The sequence below is a fragment of the Denticeps clupeoides genome, chromosome 13, assembly GCF_900700375.1.
Source record: "Denticeps clupeoides chromosome 13, fDenClu1.1, whole genome shotgun sequence".
NCBI lineage: Eukaryota > Metazoa > Chordata > Actinopteri > Clupeiformes > Denticipitidae > Denticeps > Denticeps clupeoides.
The window spans coordinates 18,684,105-18,706,146 of NC_041719.1; the positions used below are offsets into that span (position 1 = coordinate 18,684,105).

A 22,042-nucleotide genomic window follows, 5' to 3' on the forward strand; every position below is an offset into this window, starting at 1 on the left:
CAGGCCTGTCTGCACCCTGCTGCTGGAGCTGAAGGAGCCTTTTGAATGAGTCACAGAATGAAAGCCTGCATTAGACCTTGGTTATTAATGGCAGCTAATGAGTGGTTTCTGTCTGCAGGCCATGACGGAGATTGAGCTGCACACGCTCCAGCCTAACACTGGGTACCTGGTCCAGATCCAGGCCATATCATACTGGGGTCAGAAACGCTTGAAGAGCGCCAAGACCCAGCTGTCTATCACCACGCCGGCAACAGGTAAAGCCTCACCATCTGTCACCACTGGATAAATGTGAGGAAACCAAAATTTCAGTCATTGTTATATGAAACCTTTGTTTTTTTAGGGACATAACGCTCAATTTGCTCCTCAAATGAGATCTTAGGCTTTTTTTTGTTGGTTCAGACTCATGTTTCATTTCACTTTTCTTTAACTTTGAGTTAAACAGTTGCACTGAAGAGATTTTTCAAGTCCTTAAAACTTTGCTGTATTAAGCCAGGCCCAATGGACTGACTGGAGCTCTGGTCTCAACCAGCAGTCACTTTAATGTCTATCTTACACACACAGACACACACAGCTGGGGCTAGTCCAGTGACCTAAGCACGGGCTTTAACTGTTGCCCAAAGCCGTGCCAGTAAAGCGGTGCGGATTTTCAGAATTAGAAGCCAAATGTAGTTTGTAACATTTCAACATTTCAGATTTGAAATGTACCATTTTCCATTTCACTTAGGGTTAGATGTGTCTCAAAGGTGCTTTCAAAATCTGAGCCAAATTCTGAAGTTAAATTCTGAAATGGGAGCAACGCCCCACAAAATAAATCACATTAGTTGGACTTTAGAAAGCATAAAAATAGTCCTCTTTTTTTTGTCCCGCAAAGTAAATAATACAATTGGTTTTCATAAATCCATCATGTAATGCATGGAGTTAAGGCCTAGATGAAAAGAACTGACTGCATCTATCTAAAGTGGCAAATTCCTACGTTACATTAGTATTGGTCAGTGCAGAGAGTTTGCCGAGAGTGGAAGTTGCAAGTTGTTGCAAACTAGTTCTAAGTACAGCGTGAAAATGTGAGACCCCTACAAAGTACCCCCAGTATTCCCCAAGCCTTTTCACAATTGGTCTATGTCTCTCTCTTTAAAAAAACATTTAATTTTCAGTTCTCCCCCAATTACTTTTCTCCCACCCATCTAATAATGTTTTATATGCCATATAAGTCTTATATGGATCCTGCTCAGCTTTAACCAGCACTTGATGTATTTCTATTCAGGGATTTTAAAACATGGCTGGACTTATAAAAGCCTCACAGTATTGATCGGAGGTAGACGCCAGCACTGTTTATTTATGATTCAAACCCGATGTAGACAATATCCTAGTGAGCTACCCTGAGTATGATTACACAACCAATAAATGTTTATGCTGAAAAGAACTGGCATGAGCTTTACAGTGTGTGGTTGAAGTGCTGTTGAAAGGTCACTTAAGGCTGAGATTCACTACTGCTTCCCATTACAGCTCCCACAAGCGCCCAGAGCCCGGAAGGCCCCGTCTCTAGGGAATTCTCCAACGAGCTGCCTCTCTCCCACTCCAGTCCCAGTGTGATCCGGGTCGAGGCGGCCGCCCCTCACTACCACGACAACCAGCTGCAGGTCAAGGTCTTTTGGAAGCTCCAAGGCAAGCATGTCTCTTTTTATTGTGGCGAAACATCTGTCCAGGCTTCTGACATTCAATGGGATTTTCTAGTTTCACTGTGATTTTCATTTTGATTGAATAATAGTCTATTTTTTAGAATCTAACACTCTAATTTAAGTTATTGTGTTTAAACCTGCAGCATATACAGTACAGGCATGTACTGTACATGTCTTAAATTTTAAATAGGCTGTGGCCAATGTTATCAAGTGTAAAACATTTAAATAATTGTGTTCTGTTACTGTTCATTGTGATTCATCTCCTGCATTCAAATATGTTGCCAGTACATTTACAATCACCATGTCAGAGTAAGGCTTACAACAAACTCCTATTTCAACCACCTGTCCCACAAAGCTTTACATTTTCCATACTTAAATGCCATGTGTGTGCAAGACACGCTACTGTATTTTCCAGTAGGATTGTCATTGTTATAAGCAAAATGTAAATTGCATTTATCTGATGCATAAAGGAATAAATGGGAAAATGTTCGTGGAAATGTATTGCAGTGAATGTAAATATTTGCTGCTGCTTTCAACAGCGAGTGCAGATGGCCTCAGCAAGTCATTATGTACAAGGCGAAATGAATTGCTCCCACCCCCACCAAAGCAAGATGAGATGGACTGCCTTCGTTTGCTGAGCTGCTGTTCTTAATAAATACTTCTTGTATTTTTTTATGTATTTACTCGGTTGGGCTGGTTCAGCACTTTCCTAAAATACTTTTTTTTCTGGTGACACAGCACCATCAAAGAAAGCCCTGGTCGCTAAAATGGCAGAGGCTCGTAAACAGGGATTGCTGATTTACTCTTATCTCTTTGAAAGAGTGAAAAGACATGAGGGGAGATTTTAATAATATCAGTATGGCTTATAAATGAGAAGCAGATGTGAGAGATGGCTGCGTGGCTTTTACACAACCTGGGGCTCAGGGGGAGAGGTATCTGACGACAGACGTACCGTTGCTAAGGAACACAAAAGGAAGAGGAGAGAAAGGAGCCGGCCCTCTACAGTATCTCAGAGAGCCAGTGATCTGATGGTCCGAGCCAGCTTTCATTGTTAAGAATCTTTTGTGTCATTTTGTTTCAGGAGAGTTCCAGAAGGACACCTCATCTTATCTTTTGAGATGGCAGCCTGAAGTGTGTGCCAACAACATCACAAAGAGAGAACGACAGGCCAATGTACAGGTAGATCTGGGCTGAGATGCGTGAAACATTTGTTGAGTATCCCAAATGGCAATAGCCAATAACACACTTCCTGAAAATTTTATACAGAAGTGATTTAATAGTTATAAATACTTAAATTGTAGAAAAGGTGATTGCGGTGGGGAACAAAAAATGCAACAAACCAGCTTCTTAGTTAATTTTCAAGACATTCTGGTCTGTCCAAAATGGAGCTTAGCACAGACACAATCGTCACATATACACTGTAACTGTGTCCCAATTCAAGGTCTGCTGCATTCTAAGACTGAATACTTCACAGTGACGTTTTACAATGGCTGCTATTTCAAATGCAGCCTGGAAGTGTGTGCTTTTAAACAGAAGATTTGGTAGACATAAGTGACAGTTGGTGGAACAGTCGGAACATGTGGCGGGAATGAAGGAGAACAAAAAAGCACAACTCACAAACAGGGATTTTATAAATCTTACACACGTGCACACACATAAGACAGTGGCAAAATCAATGAATGTCAGATCAAGGACTGGATACGGCCTAGTATACATTTATACTAGGAATCACTAATAATTACAGAATAGAACAAGCAGGGTAATCCAGGTAGCACAAAACATAGCAAACATGAATCTTTATTTAGGAAAACATGGACTGGAGTCATGACAGGAACCTAGCCATAGACTAAACTGTCACATTTAACTTGGGCTGCAGGGTTTGAAGGATTGAGGCTCTTACTCAACATTATGGCCACTGAAAGGTGAAATAAGTCACATTCATAATCTTAGGTTATAGGTACAGCATGTTCTACTAAAAGCTGTTTTTTTTTTTAAAAAAGGGTCAACTGTAAGGAGTTTGAGTTTAACTCTGACAAAGGCCAAATTTCATAGCCATCTTCAAAACCATCTTCTTTTTGTGCAACTTGGTTGCAGGTGTCAGGCTCTAAGTGGTACAAGAGGGGAACACTGGTGAACTGCAGGAATGCAGGTTGGCCAGTGTTGTCTGGGTACGGGGCTGCATATCTGCGGACCAGTCAGGGTACCCATGCTGACTCGAATACAGTGGCAACAATCATATGAGTGTCATATGGCCCATGGAGCAATGGAAGACCATATTTTCATTTACATCATGTATATGGCCAGGCGCAGCACAAGATATTGTCAGCAGGATGCACTATGGGTTGGTACTGTAGTGCTTTGGGGAAAAGTTCAGATGTTACTGACCAAGTCCACCCCTTCATGAAAACAGCATTTGCTAATGGCAGTGGCCTCTTTTATTAGGATAATATATGCCCTGCCATCCTGGTGGGTCAGGGCTGTGTCAGTGGCAAAATACAGTTCTACTCAATAATAGGAGAGTGGTAAAAATGTTGTGGCTAGTTTATGTATACTGATGTTAATATGTTTTGACGCATTTGGCAACAGCCATAAAAAGGGCTCCAAAATGTTGGGTCAAGACTACACAGGATACTAATAATTTTCTGTCCATGCTTGGTTAATAGGCTGAAAAATACCTTTAGTAATCTGGAGTAGGGAGTCAGAGGAGCCAGAATAGAAACTAAATATTGTTTAATAAATGTAGGAATGCGGTGTGTTGACTTACGATGGGCAGTGGAATTAAAAAAAAAAAAAAAAAAAAGAGGCCATTGTGCACCAAGCCCTCAGCAGGACACGCAAATCCACAGTAATAATAAATCTGCATAATAAACATTTGGTGATGCATCAGTGCAAGACCTTTGAACTTTATTTGTACGAGGAGATTGACTGGTAGCAACACCCGCTGCCTGTTGAAACTGCTTGCTCTCAGGGAGCGCAATAACATCATAATCCCGCTGCTTTCCGCAGGTTTCTGAGGTTGCAATCAACAATTAATGTTGACTGCACACCATCAATCTACCCCAGTAATCGCCTGGTGCTCCCACGCAGCATATTGTCTGGAGACAGGGCTGACATATTTCATTTGTCTCATTTTGTTTTCTCTTCATTATTTTCATATAGTGTTCAGAAATGGATATAGGATGGAAAACATTACTGCAGCCAAGAATGCTGGATTTCCAAATCCATCAGCAGGGAACGGGAAAGGCAGTGAAAACGTTGAGATGTCAGTTTCACTCATAAAAACAGGGAAAGATAACAGTAATCAGATAACTGCTTTTCCCTGTCTGCGTCTTGGTTCTGTTTCAGCACTTTTTAGTCCTTTGTGTTATTTTTGTTCTTAGTTTTCACTTTGTATTTGCTCATACCTGAGAGTGTGCTTTGCTTGTGTCTATTTATGTCCAAAATTGTGCTGTTAAACATTTGCCCTTCTTCTCTCTCTCTCTCTCTTTTTATTATTTTTTTTAATCCCAGGGAACTCATTTTGTGATTACGGGCCTGATGTTTGCCTGTAAATACAGGGTGGCAGTGATGCCCCTCTCTGGGGGTCAAAGGTCAGAAGCTGTAACCTCAGTCACTACACCTCAGTGCTCATTTCTGAAAGGCAGAGGGAAGAAACTTGTGTCTTGTGGTAGAAATGGTAAGAGGTGATCTTCATGTGGCATTCCACTGATCTTATCGTTGCTGAATTCACTGGCACTATGTGTGTCCTGTGTGTTTATAGAACTCTTCAAAAAGTCGTTTTTGTCCCCCCCCCCTTGCCTTAGTGCACCACCTAGTGGTCAGGAAAGCCCAGCTTCGGCCGGAGAAATTGGCGGCGGTTTTCCGGTCAGTGAACGGCTCTCTGCACGGTGTTTTCAGCTGGCAGGTGTCTCAGGCGGCTTCCAGCTCTGTCCCCACAACCGCCTTCCAGTTCTCCTGGGCCAGAGTCTCTAGTGGCAGCAAAGGCGCCGTGGCGGCGGACACTCTCATCTCTCAGACCCAGATCCTGCCTCCAGTGAGTCTGCCTTCATCAGACAACACATCAAGCACATAACAGGTCCTTCACATGTAGCCCTGCATGTTTGTAATGTTGCGTGGCTCTGTTTTGAAGGACCAGCTCTCTCTGACGGTGGAGGATCTGCAGCCGGAGAGTACGTACAGGGTACAGGTGCAGGTGCTGACAGCAGGAGGCAGCGGCCCCTTAGTGGCCAGAACTCTCCACACCCCACAGCTCAGCACCACGTTGCTATGAGGTAGGCCTTCAATGAGTTGCCAGAAAGTCACACACTGACACCTACAAACCTCCGTGGCAGGGAATTGCATGAAACCAGGACCAAAAACGTCAGCACTGCCACTGTGTGTTTCTGGAGACACCGCTAAATAGGATCCAACATCTGACAGTGTCAAGGTGACACTATGCAGAAAATGGCAACCTACAATGGAGAGAAAGGTAGATGAGAAAGAGATGCCAACCTTACCTCAACCAGTGATGTAACTTTCCCTTTGAACTCCTTCACAACAGTACAACGTTTCTTTTAACACTCAGGAGTCAAATGACTCTCCATAAACCTAAATGACTCTCTAAGCAGGGGTAATAACTCAGCGGCAGGGTGGCATGCCAACAGAAAACCCCTCGATGCAGCGGCTCAGGAACACCAAACACAGGAATGTCATTACGCTGTGATTATGATGATGAATAAGGCTACATCAAAGCCTGTTTTCATTTACTAACTGCGGGCGTTCACCTCCAAAATGCCATTTTTTATTTATCATTGAGAAAAAATTGGCGTTTACCTTTGACCGTGCTGCTGCCAAACAGATTAAATTTACCGCCCTGTGCCTGAATGCTCATTTCAGCTTTTATGTACACTAGAAAAGGGCGGGGATTTCTTCACAGCCTTCCTTTGTGTTCTGTACAAAATTTTGTCCATCAGTGTCCCTAAAAGACCCCTTTAGGCCCCAGACCCAAGGAAAACTCTCCTTATTTAAGATTCTCAACATCAAATCAACTGTTAGCAAGCATTTCAATGCTCTGATGTGATGCTAGTTGTCTGACATTCAGGGTTTCGTTGTCTTTTTTCCAGACACCTTCTCAATTTTTTTTTTTTTTGCTGGTCCACCTCCTCTTGTCTTATGAGACTACCACTACCCGATGTCCAGTCCTGGTCCAGTACTCTTCACCCTGCTAGCCATGCATGACAGAATGAAAGCATATTTCTGTGAATATTTCAGTGGTCATCCACCTTTAAGTGTGTTCTGGCAGTTACCGTTTACTGTATGTGTTTCCTGGGTAGAATTATGGATCATTTACAATCTACATAATTTTCAAATATGTAAAAATGAGTAGCACTGATGTATTTAGTAGTTGTGCATTTGTTATAATAATTCTCTCTTTCATATGAAATATGTATTGTAATCATTCTATTTTAATTGCTACTGAAGGTTGTCTCTTCAGATGATGTAGCAATAGTGTGCCAGATTATGCCATAAATTATTATTTTTTTATTTTTCTTTTGCATTTCTCTGTGAACTGTTTATATATATTATTCCATGATCTAAACTCATCCCAGTCTATGTACGTTATATATTTATATGGAATGTATATTTACGTGTTAAGAAGCTAAGCTAAGCTGGGCAAATCAGTGTTTGCTTTTTACTCTGGGCAGAAAGAGGGCAGATATGGAATCTGAATGAAAGCAAGTCATCAGTGAAATTCAGAACGTTCTAAACTATGTGGACGATTCTCCAGGTCTGGATATGTTTCCTGGCCATAAATTCATAAAACATATCTGACTACAAGGGTGTCCCTGACCCCAAATATCATGTTCATATTTCTCTCTATGTATGTGTATGCATACAGTTTCTTATGTTTTAAACACTGTATTTCTCTGCTGGTGAAAGACCAGGCCTACAGCAGCGTTACTCCACGTGGCACTGTTAAGACTGTTGTATGGTGAAGTATACTACACTCTGTAAATATTGTACTTGGTGTTGTGTAATTGTGTGTATGCCACTGCTATATTAAAACTGATGGAATGTTGCAAATAGGAATTGAGAAGAATGTAAATGTATATATTTTAATGAACTAACCCCCTGTAATTTCATCTGCTACTGTTTCACGATCTTAAAGGAACCATAACACTTATAACACTTTTATAATTTTCTACTTAAATTAAAAGGTCCCCTATTATGGTCTTAAAGGTCCCCTATTATGAAAATGTCAATTTGTGAGATTATTTCCACTAGCCTGTCTGTGGTCCTGCAGGGGCTAGAAATGACAAAATGTATAAAGAGTGCTTTGGCAATAGTGCTACGCTCCTTCCGTATAACCGCACCTTAATCATGGATGCCAAAGCAGCAGCCGCTGTCCATGATTAGATCCCTGTTGTCAGGCAGCAGCACCCAGCTGTGACAATATAATTAATTTTCTTCATTTTCTTTCTGTAATAAAAGTCTTTAGAACAGGGGAAAGAATCTCAATTTATTCCCAGGCCATGCACTGTGAAGGTACTGGAACAAACGGTCGATTTGCCCATCACCCTCATGGTACAAGGGTACCAAGCGCTTGCTTCCAGCAAACCAGCATCTCCCAAAAGACAATGAGGCAGAATGTAATCAATACAACACAAAAACATAGAATAGCCGATCTTTCAAATTTTACAAATACAAAGCAAACAGGCTCATCTGCTCCCCTTTAAGTTTATTATATGGTCAGTGAGAGTGTCACAATCCTGTATCCTCAGCCTCCTTGCTTATCATCATCCGATTTTCTACCTCTGACCGAACACTGTTTGATTATACAGAAAGAATATTTAACGTCACACTTTTTCATTTGACATCTCTATATAAACTACTCTGCCTTTAATACATATATTTCCAGACCATCAGGGTGAAGCAACGCCATCTCCTGATCTTTGGCATGCCAAGCTGCGCATAAAATTGTATTCAACGTAATTCCAAGGACACAGTTCTTTATACATCAGAATTTCTGAAAGGCAGAAACATTTTAGATCTTTTTGAGGTGAAGTGGAACAGATCACCCAATACCATGTACAGTGCATACTATATAATTCAAAACCTTAATTATTGTAACATATGCTAGATATGTTCAAATAAGAAAACATAAACAAAATGTATTCTTTATAGAGTTAAAAGTAACAATTGTAAATAGCATACTTTGCAACGAAATTCCGTTTTTGACATATATGGCTACATGTCTCTTAAACATTGACACAAGACAAAAGGAACGATAAAAATGGTGTTGCAGACAGAGCACCTTTTTAATCAAACATAAAAAACACAATAAGACTTTATTACCGCTTAATTAAAACATTTTACATATCCTTTTGAGTTGGGCACAACATGGGTGCTTGTACATATGCGTGATATCCATGGTTGACCGTTAAAACAGCCAGGTCCAAGCTGAAGGAATGCAGGGAGACCATCACTACTGAAGATGTCTGGACTGAACGTCAGAAGAGAACCTCTTGACATGCACGGATGAGATCGCACATCTGCAGAAAGGAGCGGTTCACACAGGAACATAACAGGAGTTCCCGAGGCCCAGATCTGCTACACAGCCTTGAAAGAAGTCCAGGACGGCAGCTTCGGGCGAAGTTCGGCATCTTTTTGCCCTGGCCGACTGAGAATTACTCAACTCAACTGAACACCGATAAAACCTCCACACCGAAGGAGGCCAGAGTCATCATCTGGCGAAGCTTTGAGGAACATTGATCAGATGGCAACTGATCATTATCCTCACCTCTTCTGGTTAAGTATTTTCTGTACAGTTGGTCTGATTCATGATCGACTAGACCTACCTTTAGAATGGATACATGAGTTGTTTTGGTTGATTTTCTGGTGTGTGTCTGTTCGATCATTACTGTGACCCTGAGCACTTCTGTTTCGGCTGTCCACGTCATGGCTGGTCATAGCAAGTCAGTGGGTTCACTGTGCTTTGTAAAATGGAATATTAAAGGACTACATCACCCTATAAAACATTGCAGGGTATTTTTTTTCACATTTGGTTCAAAGGCAAGTGTGTTACCCACTAGGCTACTACCACCCTCGAACTATGAACCAGAAGACCCAGGTTCAAACCCCACTTACTACCATTGTGTCCCTGAGCAAGACACTTAACCCTAAGTTACTCCAGGGGGGGCTGTCCCTCTAACTACTGATTGCAAGTTGCTCTGGATAAGGGCGTCTGATAAATGCTGTAAATGTTTATGCACAAAGTTCAATTTTTCACAGTGGTTCTTACTGTCCATCTCTCTGGTTGAAAGAATGAAAACTGTTAAGAATTTTATATTTTTTAAATAACTTTTTTTTTTAGATTTTTTCAAATTATTCCTATTTTTTTGTCTAAGTATGTCTTGAGGGAATTAGGTGCTTTGATTTCTTCCTTTGTGTGGAATAAATCCCCCCAACGTATGGGGAATGCCTTTCTAGAACTCAGCAGGTGGTATGGGTTTTCCACATTTACTGCACTATTACTGGGCAGCAAACATAGGCATAGGCATTCTGGATCCATACTTGCCATCACAATCTTGGTCCTCTCTGGGCCAATATGGAGCTTTGCAGTACCCATTAATTTTATTAATGGGCTCCCCCGCACTTACACTGACATCCACATGTGTCCTTAAGCCTATAGTGACACGCTCACTTCCAGTTTAGGAAACACTTTTGCATCAAACAGTTAAGCTAATTTACTCCCATTCTAAACAACAATCTTTTCTTACCATCTCAAAATGATGCAGCATTTCAAACCTGGCACAACAATGGCGTGATCTTTATGAAAGATTTTTTTCTGCTGAAGGAATCTATTTTTTTAGATTCTTACATATCTATAGTATCCATCCACCCTCATGGGAGAGAACTAAAGTAGCATGGGAACGAGATCTTAAAACCGTACTTATGGAGGAGTTTAAACACTGTCCATTACATCGCCTGCACTACTCAGCAGATAAACTCTCAAAAATATTCCCAAATACCAGCTCAGAGTGGCCACAATGTCACAAAGGGCCAGCTACTTTAAGCCATATGTTTTGGAACTGCCAGTCTTTGTAGAGTTTCTGGAAAAAATTACAGTCATTTCATCTTTGTGCAATAAATTGATTGAACCGACACCATATATCTCTTTTTTTTTGGAGTTCCCCCCCAGACACAATTTTCACTGCATCTCAAACTAGGGCAGTAGCATTTTCTTCAATAATTCTTTTGCTGTGGAAAGCAGACATGCCCCTTCTTTCAATAGTTGGATCAAAGAAATGCTCTCCATGCTGCAGTTAGAAAAACTGACATGCAGCCAGGGTAATCAACAGGAAAACTTCAAAGCAATATGGTCACCATTTATGGAATATGTTAAATCATTAAGATTGACTCCAGCATAGACGTCAAGTTAACATGACGTGTTAAAACTGAGAGGAGGTTGGTGGGTGGTTTACATTGATTGACAGCTGTGATTTTTTCTCTCTTCTATTTTCCCTTTCTTCTGTTTGGTGTTGTTTGCTGGTAATTGTAAAATTGAAAGATTATAAATAAAACTTAAAACAATATGTATATACATAGCTTTAATCTGTACACACTAGATGTTATAGAATCAACCTTTGCCGTATGTACCCTGTTAAACTGCTCCCTTCACCTATATGATTTACTTATTGTAAGATTTACACTCCTCATACATAACAAATTTTAATTTGTTGAACATAATTTGCTACACATTATTATAAAAAAGGTGGATATTTCTGAGTCAATAACCACAGAGGACACATACATGAAAATAATAATAAAAATGAGATCACTTCTATTCCAATTTATATTCATATTGTAACAAGACAGTGGGGAGAGAACAGAGTGTAAAAAACTCTCTCTACCCACACAAAAGCACTATATTCAAACCACTCCAACTTGATGTTACCTGGCAGAAAGAGGCATGGCACAATAGAGGTTAAAAGGATGAACAGTTTCTAATTTATTAACACCGGTAAATTATTATTGCAGTTACATGTGAATATTGTATGTAAAAAAGTTACAAATGTTACAGAGAAAACTAAAATGGAAAGAAAGAGTAAGGAGAGAGAGAGAGGGAGAGAAATCTAGGATAAAAATGGGAGAAGAGAAAAGACTCGGAAGCAGGAAGGCTTCCGATGGAAAAAACCCTGAGCAAGAAAGCCCAGTCCCTTTCCCACATGTGAACAGATCTTTTATACACCTGGCCTACAGGAAGTTGTCACAGACCAATCAGAACCTGTTGTTTCTGACGTCACGCCCCCGGTGCCTCCCGTATGGGGAAGACAAAGAGAGTGGGTGGTCCCAACGGCCGACACCTCACACATTTGGCATGGGGGAGGACCGGCAAATGTTGCACTGCCGTCCGACAAAAGACATGTAAAACGGAGGTGTTGAATCTTCATGCACAACAAAAATGCAAAACAAAAATATAGAAAGGCCATGGTCCTGCGACGCCCCATCTTACAATATTCATATTTATTCATATTCAGTCATTTCAACAGTTTCCAATTAAAGTATTTTTTTTATTTCAATTGTGTCGCTGTTTTTATTACATTTACAGCATTTTTACCAGACTGATCGCTTCCGATTTGGTCTGGACTCCAGAAATAGAGGAAAGAATTGTGTTCGAATAGCAGTGGTTGTTGTGCCGTTATTTCTGCAGGGATATTCACTGGGCCGATCTTCATCTGTGTGTTGACCGGAGCCAGCGCGTGCTGCTGCTCTGGGGACAGATCCTGGAAAACCCACTGCTGATGCTGTAGGGTCTGACAGTTCTGGTGTTGTGGTGGAAAGTTCACCAGATCGTGGAAATCCTCTTCATTGAAGAGTGGTGGTGATGGTAGTGACATGTTCAGCGCAGCCTCGATTTCCTCTTCATTGAAGAGTGGTTGGACCAGTGTGTTCCCTGGACCCTGTTTATGACACCACTGCTGCTGGTCCTGTTCAGCGTAGACTTGCTCATAGAAATTCAGGTAGGACTGTAGCTGAGATTCTACTGAACAGCTCTGCTGATGCTGCACGGAGCTCGGCGGCTGCTCTGAAGCGTTGCACTTCATGTGCAGCTTCTTCCCCTCTCTGTGTCGTTTCTTGTGCGCTTTCAAGCTGGTTTGATGCGCATATTTCTTCCCGCATTCGTCACACTGGTGTGGCTTAATGCCAGTGTGCACTCTCTCGTGGTATTGCAGAGTAGCTTTATGTGTAAAGCTCTTCCCACACTGGTTGCACTTGTAGGACTTCTCTTCACTGTGGACTCTCTGGTGGGTCTTAAGATTAGAGACTTGTGAAAATTGTCTACCACAAGTCTCACACTTATATGGCAGGTCACCACTGTGTAATAGTTGGTGTCTTTTAAGATTTGGCTTTTGCGAGAAGCCTTTCCCACATTCAGCGCAGCAATACGGCTTCTCCCCAGTGTGGGCTCTCATGTGGATGGTAAGTGAATATATCTGAAGAAATCCCTTGCCACACTGTTTGCACTGGTGTTTGCACTTCCCATGTTCTGGGAGGTGTGTGGAGGTGCTTCCATTGCCCTGGGTGATGTTCCCCAGGGGAATGGTCTCCACTGGCCAGGCTTGTTGGTCTGGATGCATTTCAGAGTTCTCGCTAGACGTGAACAGTAAAAACTAAGAATCGGTTCTGAGGCATCTTTTACTGCCAGTCGTTTAAATAGGTATCTGTATGCAAATGTCATCACATAACCGACCAATCAGGAATCCACGCTTTGTTTGGTGACCAATAAGAACAAAAGGAATGTAACCAGCCAATCTGCAAACTGTTGATAAAGAAACATTACGCCGTGGCCATAGTGAATACGTAGAGCTCCCCCTTGTGGCGATATGCGGTAAATTCCACAGTTTTGGGAAGCAGCTCCTGTCGCTTTTATTCCTGTTTGTGTGCGTTTGCAAGAAAGGTTCTGTATGTTGGGTTTGTCAAAAACTCGATTTGTATTGATTTCGATACCAATTAGCACTGTTTTGCCCGTTCACGGAAATCGCCTGCAGACTACAATAATTTTTAACAGGCACTGCAGCGGGCAGCCCCACCCCCGACTACCTGTAAACGTAATTAAAAGTAATTGTGCAGCACAAAGCTTGCTAGAAAGTGTAAGAAGCAGGAGTTCTGTCTAAAAGTATTTCGGATACCAGTTAAGATGGTGAAAACCATCTGGACAGGACCGAGCCCGCTTGGACCGATGTGAGGGCGACCGCGTGGTCCTAATGATGCAGCTGGTGTCTTGCTTTCGGCGGCGCACGGCAAAGGTGGGAAACAGAAACCGCGAGTAGCAGAAACCGCGAGTAGCAACGTCGTGAGGCTTAAAAGATGAAGCGGCGGCTGTTTTACCGCTTTCCGACGCTTCATGCCGGTGTTACTGACAATTCAGCTCTCCAATTATGGCAAGCCTTTCTTATCATAAAACGTCACATCCGGTCGCGTAAATATCCGCGTAAATCTATGGCAAGCCTTTCTAATCACAATACGTCGCGTAAATCTCGACGTAAATCCCGTTCAAAACGCCGCTCCTGACGGCGTCGGGGCTGGCAGACGCCGCTCCCCACGGCGTTGGCTAAAAAAAGCCAACGTATATCCGGAACACCGTCGAATGCGCCGCTCTCGTAGTCTCCACCCCCTAGTTTTCACAGCCAATACATTCAAAAGTGATTGACCCAATCAGTGTTGAAGCAGGACAGTCCAAACTAAGCGAACATTGATGTCCTCAGACCTCAGTGGTGATGATTTCAAGTTACTTCGTTCCGATTTAATGGACTCTATATCCTCTTCTTTGCCTCTGAGAAATCAGATATGAACGTTTTAGTACATTGCAAACGAAGAATAAACTGCACTGCAGTCATTTTATCATTATCCAGTCATAATTACGCACTGCAAACTCCTGCTGCCACCTGCAGGATTTACCACTGCGGGCTGGTTTAAGTTGATCCCCTTTATTTCCCGCCATCGTGCCCTGTTTCTTTGTGTTTAGAAATAAATCCTTGTTTTCGTTATGTCCTCTGCACTTCCTTCCCCCCGTCAGCTCGCCGTCGTGACACCAACATGGTTCTTTTAACCGTTCTGTTGTGTTAGGGTCAAAATTGACCCGTTTTCAAGTTTAACTGTGTAAAAAGTACACTTTCCTTTTTTGTCCTGGAATGAGACTTCACCTAATCCTCAGACACACTTATTGAAATGCAGTAAATCAGTTTTCACAATTTTATTAAATTCTAAAGGTCTCAAAAAAAAAAAAGTTACATATATGGTGTTACGGGTCCAAAATGACGATGAGGATGACCCAGATGTCGCAGATGATCAAAAAGAGGTTTTCAAGTCCAGAAAAGGTGACATTTCATGGTTATCAAGCCCTCTTCAAACCCAATCCAGGGCACCGACAGAGAACATCCTCAGAATGACTCCAGGGCCTACTAGATACGTGGTGTCACACGCCCAAGACATCAAGTCAGCATTTGAACTGTACTTTCCACGACCTATTCAGAATATCCTACTTGAGATGACCAACATGGAAGAAAGAAGAGTGTTTGGTGATAGCTGGGCAGAGATGGAAATAACACAGCTCGATGCCTACATGGGACTGTTGCTTCTTGCGGGGGTATACAGATCCTGTAATGAAGCTACGGGCAGCTTATGGCATAGTGAGTCAGGAAGCCCTATTTTTCGTGCCACAATATTGCTTCAGTCCTTTCATGCATTATCAAGAGTGCTACGTTTTGACAACAGGGAGACAAGACTTGGGTTATGGAAACATTTTTTTGACTTCTTGTCTTTATCCTACCATTTATCTATGCGGGTCCGTTTTGACCCGAAACACCAAAGATGTCACTTTTATTAATAATTTTAAATAATTAAAAAACATTTTTGTTAGGTGTACTCTAATATTAGTTTATAACACATTTATAGTTTATTATTACTCAGTCTATAAGAAAAAGAAATATATTTAGTGAATTTAAACAGTTTTTGCAATCAAAAACGAGTGGTATATTTTAAAACACTTTGTCTGTGGAGCCAACTAAAAAAACTATTCACACACTGGTTCCAGTTATATGAATACATACTAAGCCAGCAATTAGCTGAAAACAAAATTTGAAGAAAACTGGTGATTTTAAGCATGTTTAAGCATTTTTAAATCATGGGTCCAAATTGACCCGCTAACACCACAGGTGTAAACAGCTTTCTAACACAACACAAGTGTTAAACATAATTTATTAAATATTTCAGGTATGTAGAGCTATTGTCAGCTGCATGTTTTGTGCGATGCATCGATAATCGAGGCACTGATAATCAAATCAAATCTTGAGACCGGTGAAGGTTCCCACCTCTAGTTAAAAGTTATGTTCTGTTTACTTCCTGCGTGGGTCTGACCTGTGACGGTCAAAATGTATCTGTGACGCCCTGCATCACGCCAGTCGGTCACTGTCACCAGATCACTGTCTCCTGCCTACTAAGTGCTAGATCACTGACTCCATCCTTACTTCATGTTTCTGGGCAAGTGTTGGTTTCAGTTCTGTTAGAAAATCCTTCTATTTTCCACATAATCCACCCACTACATCCCCCTGCTGAACAAAGCGAAACACGCTGCTTTGGCCATTTGGTGCACAATAAAATCCAAAAAGACGCTGCGTTACAGCTCTACTTTACAGCTCTAATATCTTGCATAGTAATAGTTTTTACTTATATATTCACTATTATAAATATGTGACTAAAAACGAAATTAATTAAACGGTATATTACTCACGTTCGAACGCATGGGTCAGAGTTTGCATTTTTATAGATCGTAACTTATGCGTAGGAAGAGGCGTACTATCTTTTAAGTCCCCTTTCACAATAGCTTATATGTTGGTCTTTTAACCAATCAACAGCCCTGATTTAAGAACTGTCGGCGGTCATGCTGGGCTGACTTCCTGCGGGTGGCGGTGAGGAGGGCCGATCGCGCTGTTCTCCAGGCATTTCGGCAGCCACGGATGTTCTAACGGGTCGAAGGGACCCCACCTGCGGGCACCTGGTGGGCAAAGATAGGAGGTTGAAAGCCGTAACAGATTTCAAATGGGTTATGTCCGGTGGCGGAGGAAACCTGCAGGTTATGGGCCAGCTCCGCCCAAAGGAGGAAACCGGGCCAGGTGCGTTGATGGTCTGACGCAAAGCACCGCAGGTATCGTCCCATCTGTGGGTTGGTTCTCTCCACCTGGCCGTTGGTCTGAGGGTGGTAGCCAGAAGAGAGACTGCAGGTGGAACCAATGAGGCGGCAGAAGACCTTCCACACAGCTGAGACAAACTGGGGTCCCCTATCGGAGACAATGTCCTGGGAGAACCCATGGAGGCGGATGACGTGTTGAAGCGCGAGGTCAGCAGTGGCAGAGGATGGTATGCCAGGCAGGGCGACCAAGAGGACTGCCTTGGAGAAGCGATCCACTATGGTCAAGATGGTGGTCATTCCATTGGCCTCAGGGAGTCCGGTGATGAAGTCCCTGGGTCCAGGGACAATGAGGAATGGAAAGAGGACGCAGGGGACCAACAACAGGAGTGTTTGGAGTCTTGGCCCGGGCACAGATGTCACAGGCGTCCATGTAGGCCTGTACATTCCACCATAATGAAGGCCACCAGTATGCCCAGCGAATGAAGGAGAGGGTCCTTTGACGTCCTGGATGGCCCGAGAGTACAGAGGAGTGGCCCCAATGCAGCACATCGGACCGGCAGGTTTTGGTTACATACAGGCCAGGGTGGGATGTTGGCCGGGTCAGAGTCGGACGTCTGGGCAGCCCGGACCTTAGTCTCAAGGGACCACCGGAGAGGACCCAGGATGCGATGAGGGGGAGAATGGGCTTGGGGTCAGAGCATAGGGAATCTGGAGCGTGCTGTTGGGCTTTTTGGTTTCTGCACCGGGACGGTAAGATAGATTAAAGTTGAATTGTTTGAAGAAAAGGGTGTCGCCACTGCTCGAGTGGCCACTTGGACTACTAGCAGCTCACGGTCCCCCACCCCGTAATGGTGCTGCGTCGGAGTGAACTTCCGTGAGAAGAAGCAACACAGGTGCAACTCCCGGTCCGGACCGCGTTGAGAGAGGACAATGCCAGCACCCACCTCTGACGTGTCCACTTCCACAACAAACGGAAGAGAAGGATCTGGATGATGAAGGACATGAGCGGTGGTGAAATGAAGGCACAGGGACTTAACGGCATGGATGGCATGTGTGGTCAGGTGAAAAGAGCGTGTAGAAAGCTTGGAAACCGTTGCAGCTGTTTCAGCGTCGTGGGTAGGGGCCACGCTGCCACTGCTTCCAGCTTCTTGGGCTCCATGGCCACACTCTGGGGCGAGATGGTAAAACCCAGGAACGTGGTGGAGCGCTGGTGGAAGGCACAATTTTCCAACTTACAGTACAGTCGGTGGGCGAGCAATCTCTTCAGGACTGCTCTCACATGTTTGATATGGGATTCCAAGGTAGGTGAGTAGATGAGGACATCATCCAGGTAAGTATACACCCACCGTCCCAGCATGTCCTGGAGAGCGTCATTAATGAACTGCTGAAAGACGGCGGGTGCATTGCACAGTCCAAAGGGGATAACTAATGAACGAAGTGACCAGTGGGGGTGATGAATGCTGTCTTCCACTTGTCACCCTCTCGGATTCGGATTCGGATTTAGGCCGAACGTAAATCCAGCTTTGTGAAAACATTGAGGGCGGTGTTAGTAAGGGGCAATGGTATCCTTTTGTTGAGGCCACGATAGTCCATGCAGGGTCTCAGACCACCATCCTTCTTGGAAGCAAAGATGAACGCTGCCGCGGCCGGTGAGGTCGATGGGCGGATGGTGCCATACTGAAGCGCCTTGACCACAAACTGCTCCATGGCCAATTGCTCTGCGTTAGAGAGAGAGTAGAGATGGCCTCTAGGTGGAGTGGTTCCTGGTAGCAGGTCGATGGCCATGTCGCCTGGCCGATGGGGTGGCAGCTGGGCAGCTTTGGATGGGTTGAAGACGGCGGCTAGGTCGTGGTAACAGGGAGGAATGCTGTCTAAAACAGGACGGGTGGATTCTGGATTCGAGGTGGAAGACGGAGAGGGCTGTGGCAGAAGGGAGTGGCAATGGCAATGACTACACCTAATGACCAGGAGAGATGAGGTTCATGGAGAGACAGCCAGGGGAACCCGAGGAGGAGCGTTGAGGTGATGATTGTGGTAATAAAAAACTGGTACGGACTGTCCACGGAGGTGATAGTGAGTGGAGATGCATGGGGATGTGATGTGCTCTAATGAATGAGTGATCTATGAAGTTTCCAGCCGCCCCGGATTCCACAAAGGCGGTGTTGTAGACGACGTGCTGATTTAATTCCAGGACAGCTTGGAGGACGAGTCGTGAGGTCAGCATCGGAACATGAGGAAGAAGTGGCCCACTGATTGTGCCGTTCCGATCGTTTTCCGGACAAATAGGGCAGTTTAAGCGGTTGTGTGAGGGGGAAGCGCAGTATGCACTCAAGCCCTCCCGAAAAATGCAGCGGTTTCTCCTAATTTTACATTTACATTTACAGCATTTATTAGACGCCCTTATCCAGAGCGACTTACAATCAGTAGTTACAGGGACAGTCCCCCCCTGGAGCATCTTAGGGTTAAGTGTCTTGCTCAGGTACACAATAGTAGTAAGTGGGATTTGAACCTGGGTCTGCTGGTTCATAGGCGAGTGTGTTACCCACATGGCCACTACCACCTGGTGAGGGCTGCCCGTCCAAGCTGCATTCCCCCCCGATTGTCTGGAGGAGTGACGGTTGTTTGAGGTTGTGAGAACCAAGGTCGGGGAGTCCGGTGCAGGATTGGAGTGGGAGGCGCAGTTTTCGGGAGCGCCAGCAGGTGGTGATCGATTCGAAGCACCAGTTGGATCAGTGCTTCATAGGTTGCTGGCATCTTCTGGCTGACCATCTCACCGCGAATTCACGGAGCCAGTCCTTCATCCTGTGGGAAGAAGCTGTTTGTGGTTTGCAGGAGGGGAGAAGTGAAAAAAGATTGTGATCAGTGTGGGATTGATTCATAATCATTTTTTTTATATTATGAAATCAGCAATAGGCTTTGTCTAGGCTTTTAAATGTGAATTTATTTTCATTTGATTTTTATTCAATTTGTGCTGCATAAAAGTATGTATAAGAAATGGTGTTAAATAATAAATAAATAAATGCAGTAAGGTTAAATAAAAAAATATAGAATAATAGGAGCCGGAATGTCAAACTTGCTGACTTATTTAAAATTCCCACATCAGCTAGGAGCCGCTCAGGTATCGATGAACAAGGTACCATCCCCTAAAAAGAAAGAGCTGCCTTCAGAAAAACACATGTAGTGTTCAGCGACAACAGAATTTTTTTTTTGACCTGGCATAATATTTTCACATTCAATTTTAAAACAAAATGATGGCCTTCAGCCTGTTACTAACACATAGAAAACTGTGGCTGTTTTCAAATCCATGTAAGATTCAAGATATTTATTGTATTGTATTGAAATGCTGTTTCAGACCCCTGATAGTACAATCATATAAAATATATATGTGTGTATTGAAAAAAAATTATAATAAACTTACACTTAAATACCTATACAGATTATAAAAATATTGTAAAAACTTTCTGTACACTAAACAAGGACAACATCATGTTAGATGCTTGTAAGAGGATGTGCGTTTGTGCAGTGGACAGTACAGGCCAACATTTTGGACACACCTTCTCATTCAATGTGTTTTCTTTATTTTCATGACCATTTACATTGGTAGATTCTCACTGAAGGCATCAAAACTATGAATGAGCACACATGGAGTGTTTCTGATCTGGCCTTTATATTTTGGATATAAAGTGTGATAATTAATATCCAAACAGGTAAATTAATGGTGGTAGGACAATCTGATGGGTGTTTCTGAGCCGTCAGAACATACTACCTGTGGTTTTTGGACAATTAAGTGTCATAATCAATATCCAAACCGGTAAAACACTGAAGGTAGGACGATCTGATGTGTGTTTCTGAGCTGTCAGAAAATACTACTTGTGGTTTTTAGACAATAAAGTGTCTTAAATAATAATATAAAATGAAAAACACTGATGGTAGGACAATCTCTTTGGTGTTTCTTAGCCTTCAGAACATACTACCTATGGTTTATGGGTAATAAAGTGTCATCATTAATATCCAAACAGGTAAAACGCTGATGGTTGGACAATCTGATGGGTGTTTTTGAGCTGTCAGAACATACTACCATTGTATCAATGTCTCTTCTCGGCTTCCTCCCTCGTCTTCTGTCTCTTCTCTGCCTCCTCCCTTGTCAGCTTGAACAAAAGTTCAAATATTGCTGTTACACAGAATGAAAATTTATGAAATTAAGGAAAAGTTATTGTAAATATGTTATGTTTTATATGCTTTGTCTATTTGAATACAATTGTGAATAAAAATACTATAAAATAAATATTTATTTATACTATTTATTTTATGATTAACTTACGTATTTATGACTTATGTGGCACAGAGACATACATATATAGTATATCCTAGTGGTGGGCCATTATCAGCGTTATCGTGCTGCGTTAATGTGAGACTCTTATCAGGCGATAAAAAAAATATCACCGTTAATCTATTCACAAAGTAGGGTTGAGAGCTGGATCTATACTACGCAAGCTATTGTGCCGGAGTTAAATGGTTACACTAGATTTATAAGTATATTTCTTCTTTCTTGTGTCTTTTAGTTTCTTATTTCCTAAAGACTTTTATTTTGTTTTTGAGACCTGTTTCAGGTCTCTTGGGCACATGGCGTGAGTTGTGAGAGGTGCGTGGGGTTTGTGTGCAAAAAGTTATTTATTTCATTTAATTTCTGTACATATTTTGCATGTGTGTTATTTTGCACCCGTTTTTATGTTCTTTTAATACTGAATATTGTAGAGAGAGGTGCAGAAAGACGCGATGTGTGACGCGATGTTCTAACACGACCTTGCTTTTTGTACTGGAATGCAGTATTGTAAATTGTGAATGCTTTATGTTAATGTTCAGTTCTCTTGGACACATGACGTGAGTTGTGAGAGAGAGAGGTACAGAAAGACCTGATGTGTGACGCGATGTTCTGACGCGACCTTGCTTTTTGTACAGAATACACTTTGCACAGAAAATCTCTTGGGTGTCAGCTCATCATTTGTGGTTCAAGAAACAAAATCAAAAAATTACACAACGCAGAAGAAGAACCGCTACACTATGATGACTTTCACCTTGATATTTTAGCGCGGATGTATACCTAGTCGAATTGCACTGTAGGGGGCGAGAACGAGTCTTCAAACTGTGAAATTACCACATCAAACGTGACGTGGTAACATGGATGCAGCTATTT

The 22,042-nt window shown here is 42.7% G+C and overlaps 2 protein-coding genes across 2 annotated transcripts in view; one reads left to right on the top strand and one right to left on the bottom strand.

Moving 5' to 3' along the window:
• Nucleotides 1-7,749, top strand: part of anos1b (anosmin 1b) — a 46,985-nt gene extending 39,236 nt beyond the window's left edge. Inside the window, exons 8-14 of the mRNA XM_028999970.1 lie at nt 119-254; nt 1,504-1,662; nt 2,758-2,855; nt 5,187-5,352; nt 5,480-5,709; nt 5,806-5,947; nt 6,779-7,749. Coding sequence (XP_028855803.1) covers nt 119-254; nt 1,504-1,662; nt 2,758-2,855; nt 5,187-5,352; nt 5,480-5,709; nt 5,806-5,946 — 930 coding nt within the window. The 3' untranslated portion in view covers nt 5,947; nt 6,779-7,749. The remainder of the gene's footprint in view (nt 1-118; nt 255-1,503; nt 1,663-2,757; nt 2,856-5,186; nt 5,353-5,479; nt 5,710-5,805; nt 5,948-6,778) is intronic.
• Nucleotides 7,750-9,166: 1,417 nt separating this feature from the next.
• Nucleotides 9,167-22,042, bottom strand: part of LOC114802238 (zinc finger protein OZF-like) — a 51,512-nt gene continuing 38,636 nt past the window's right edge. The window contains exons 3-4 of the mRNA XM_029000952.1: nt 12,380-13,153; nt 9,167-9,208 (exon numbers count right to left, since the gene is read on the bottom strand). Coding sequence (XP_028856785.1) covers nt 9,167-9,208; nt 12,380-13,153 — 816 coding nt within the window. The remainder of the gene's footprint in view (nt 9,209-12,379; nt 13,154-22,042) is intronic.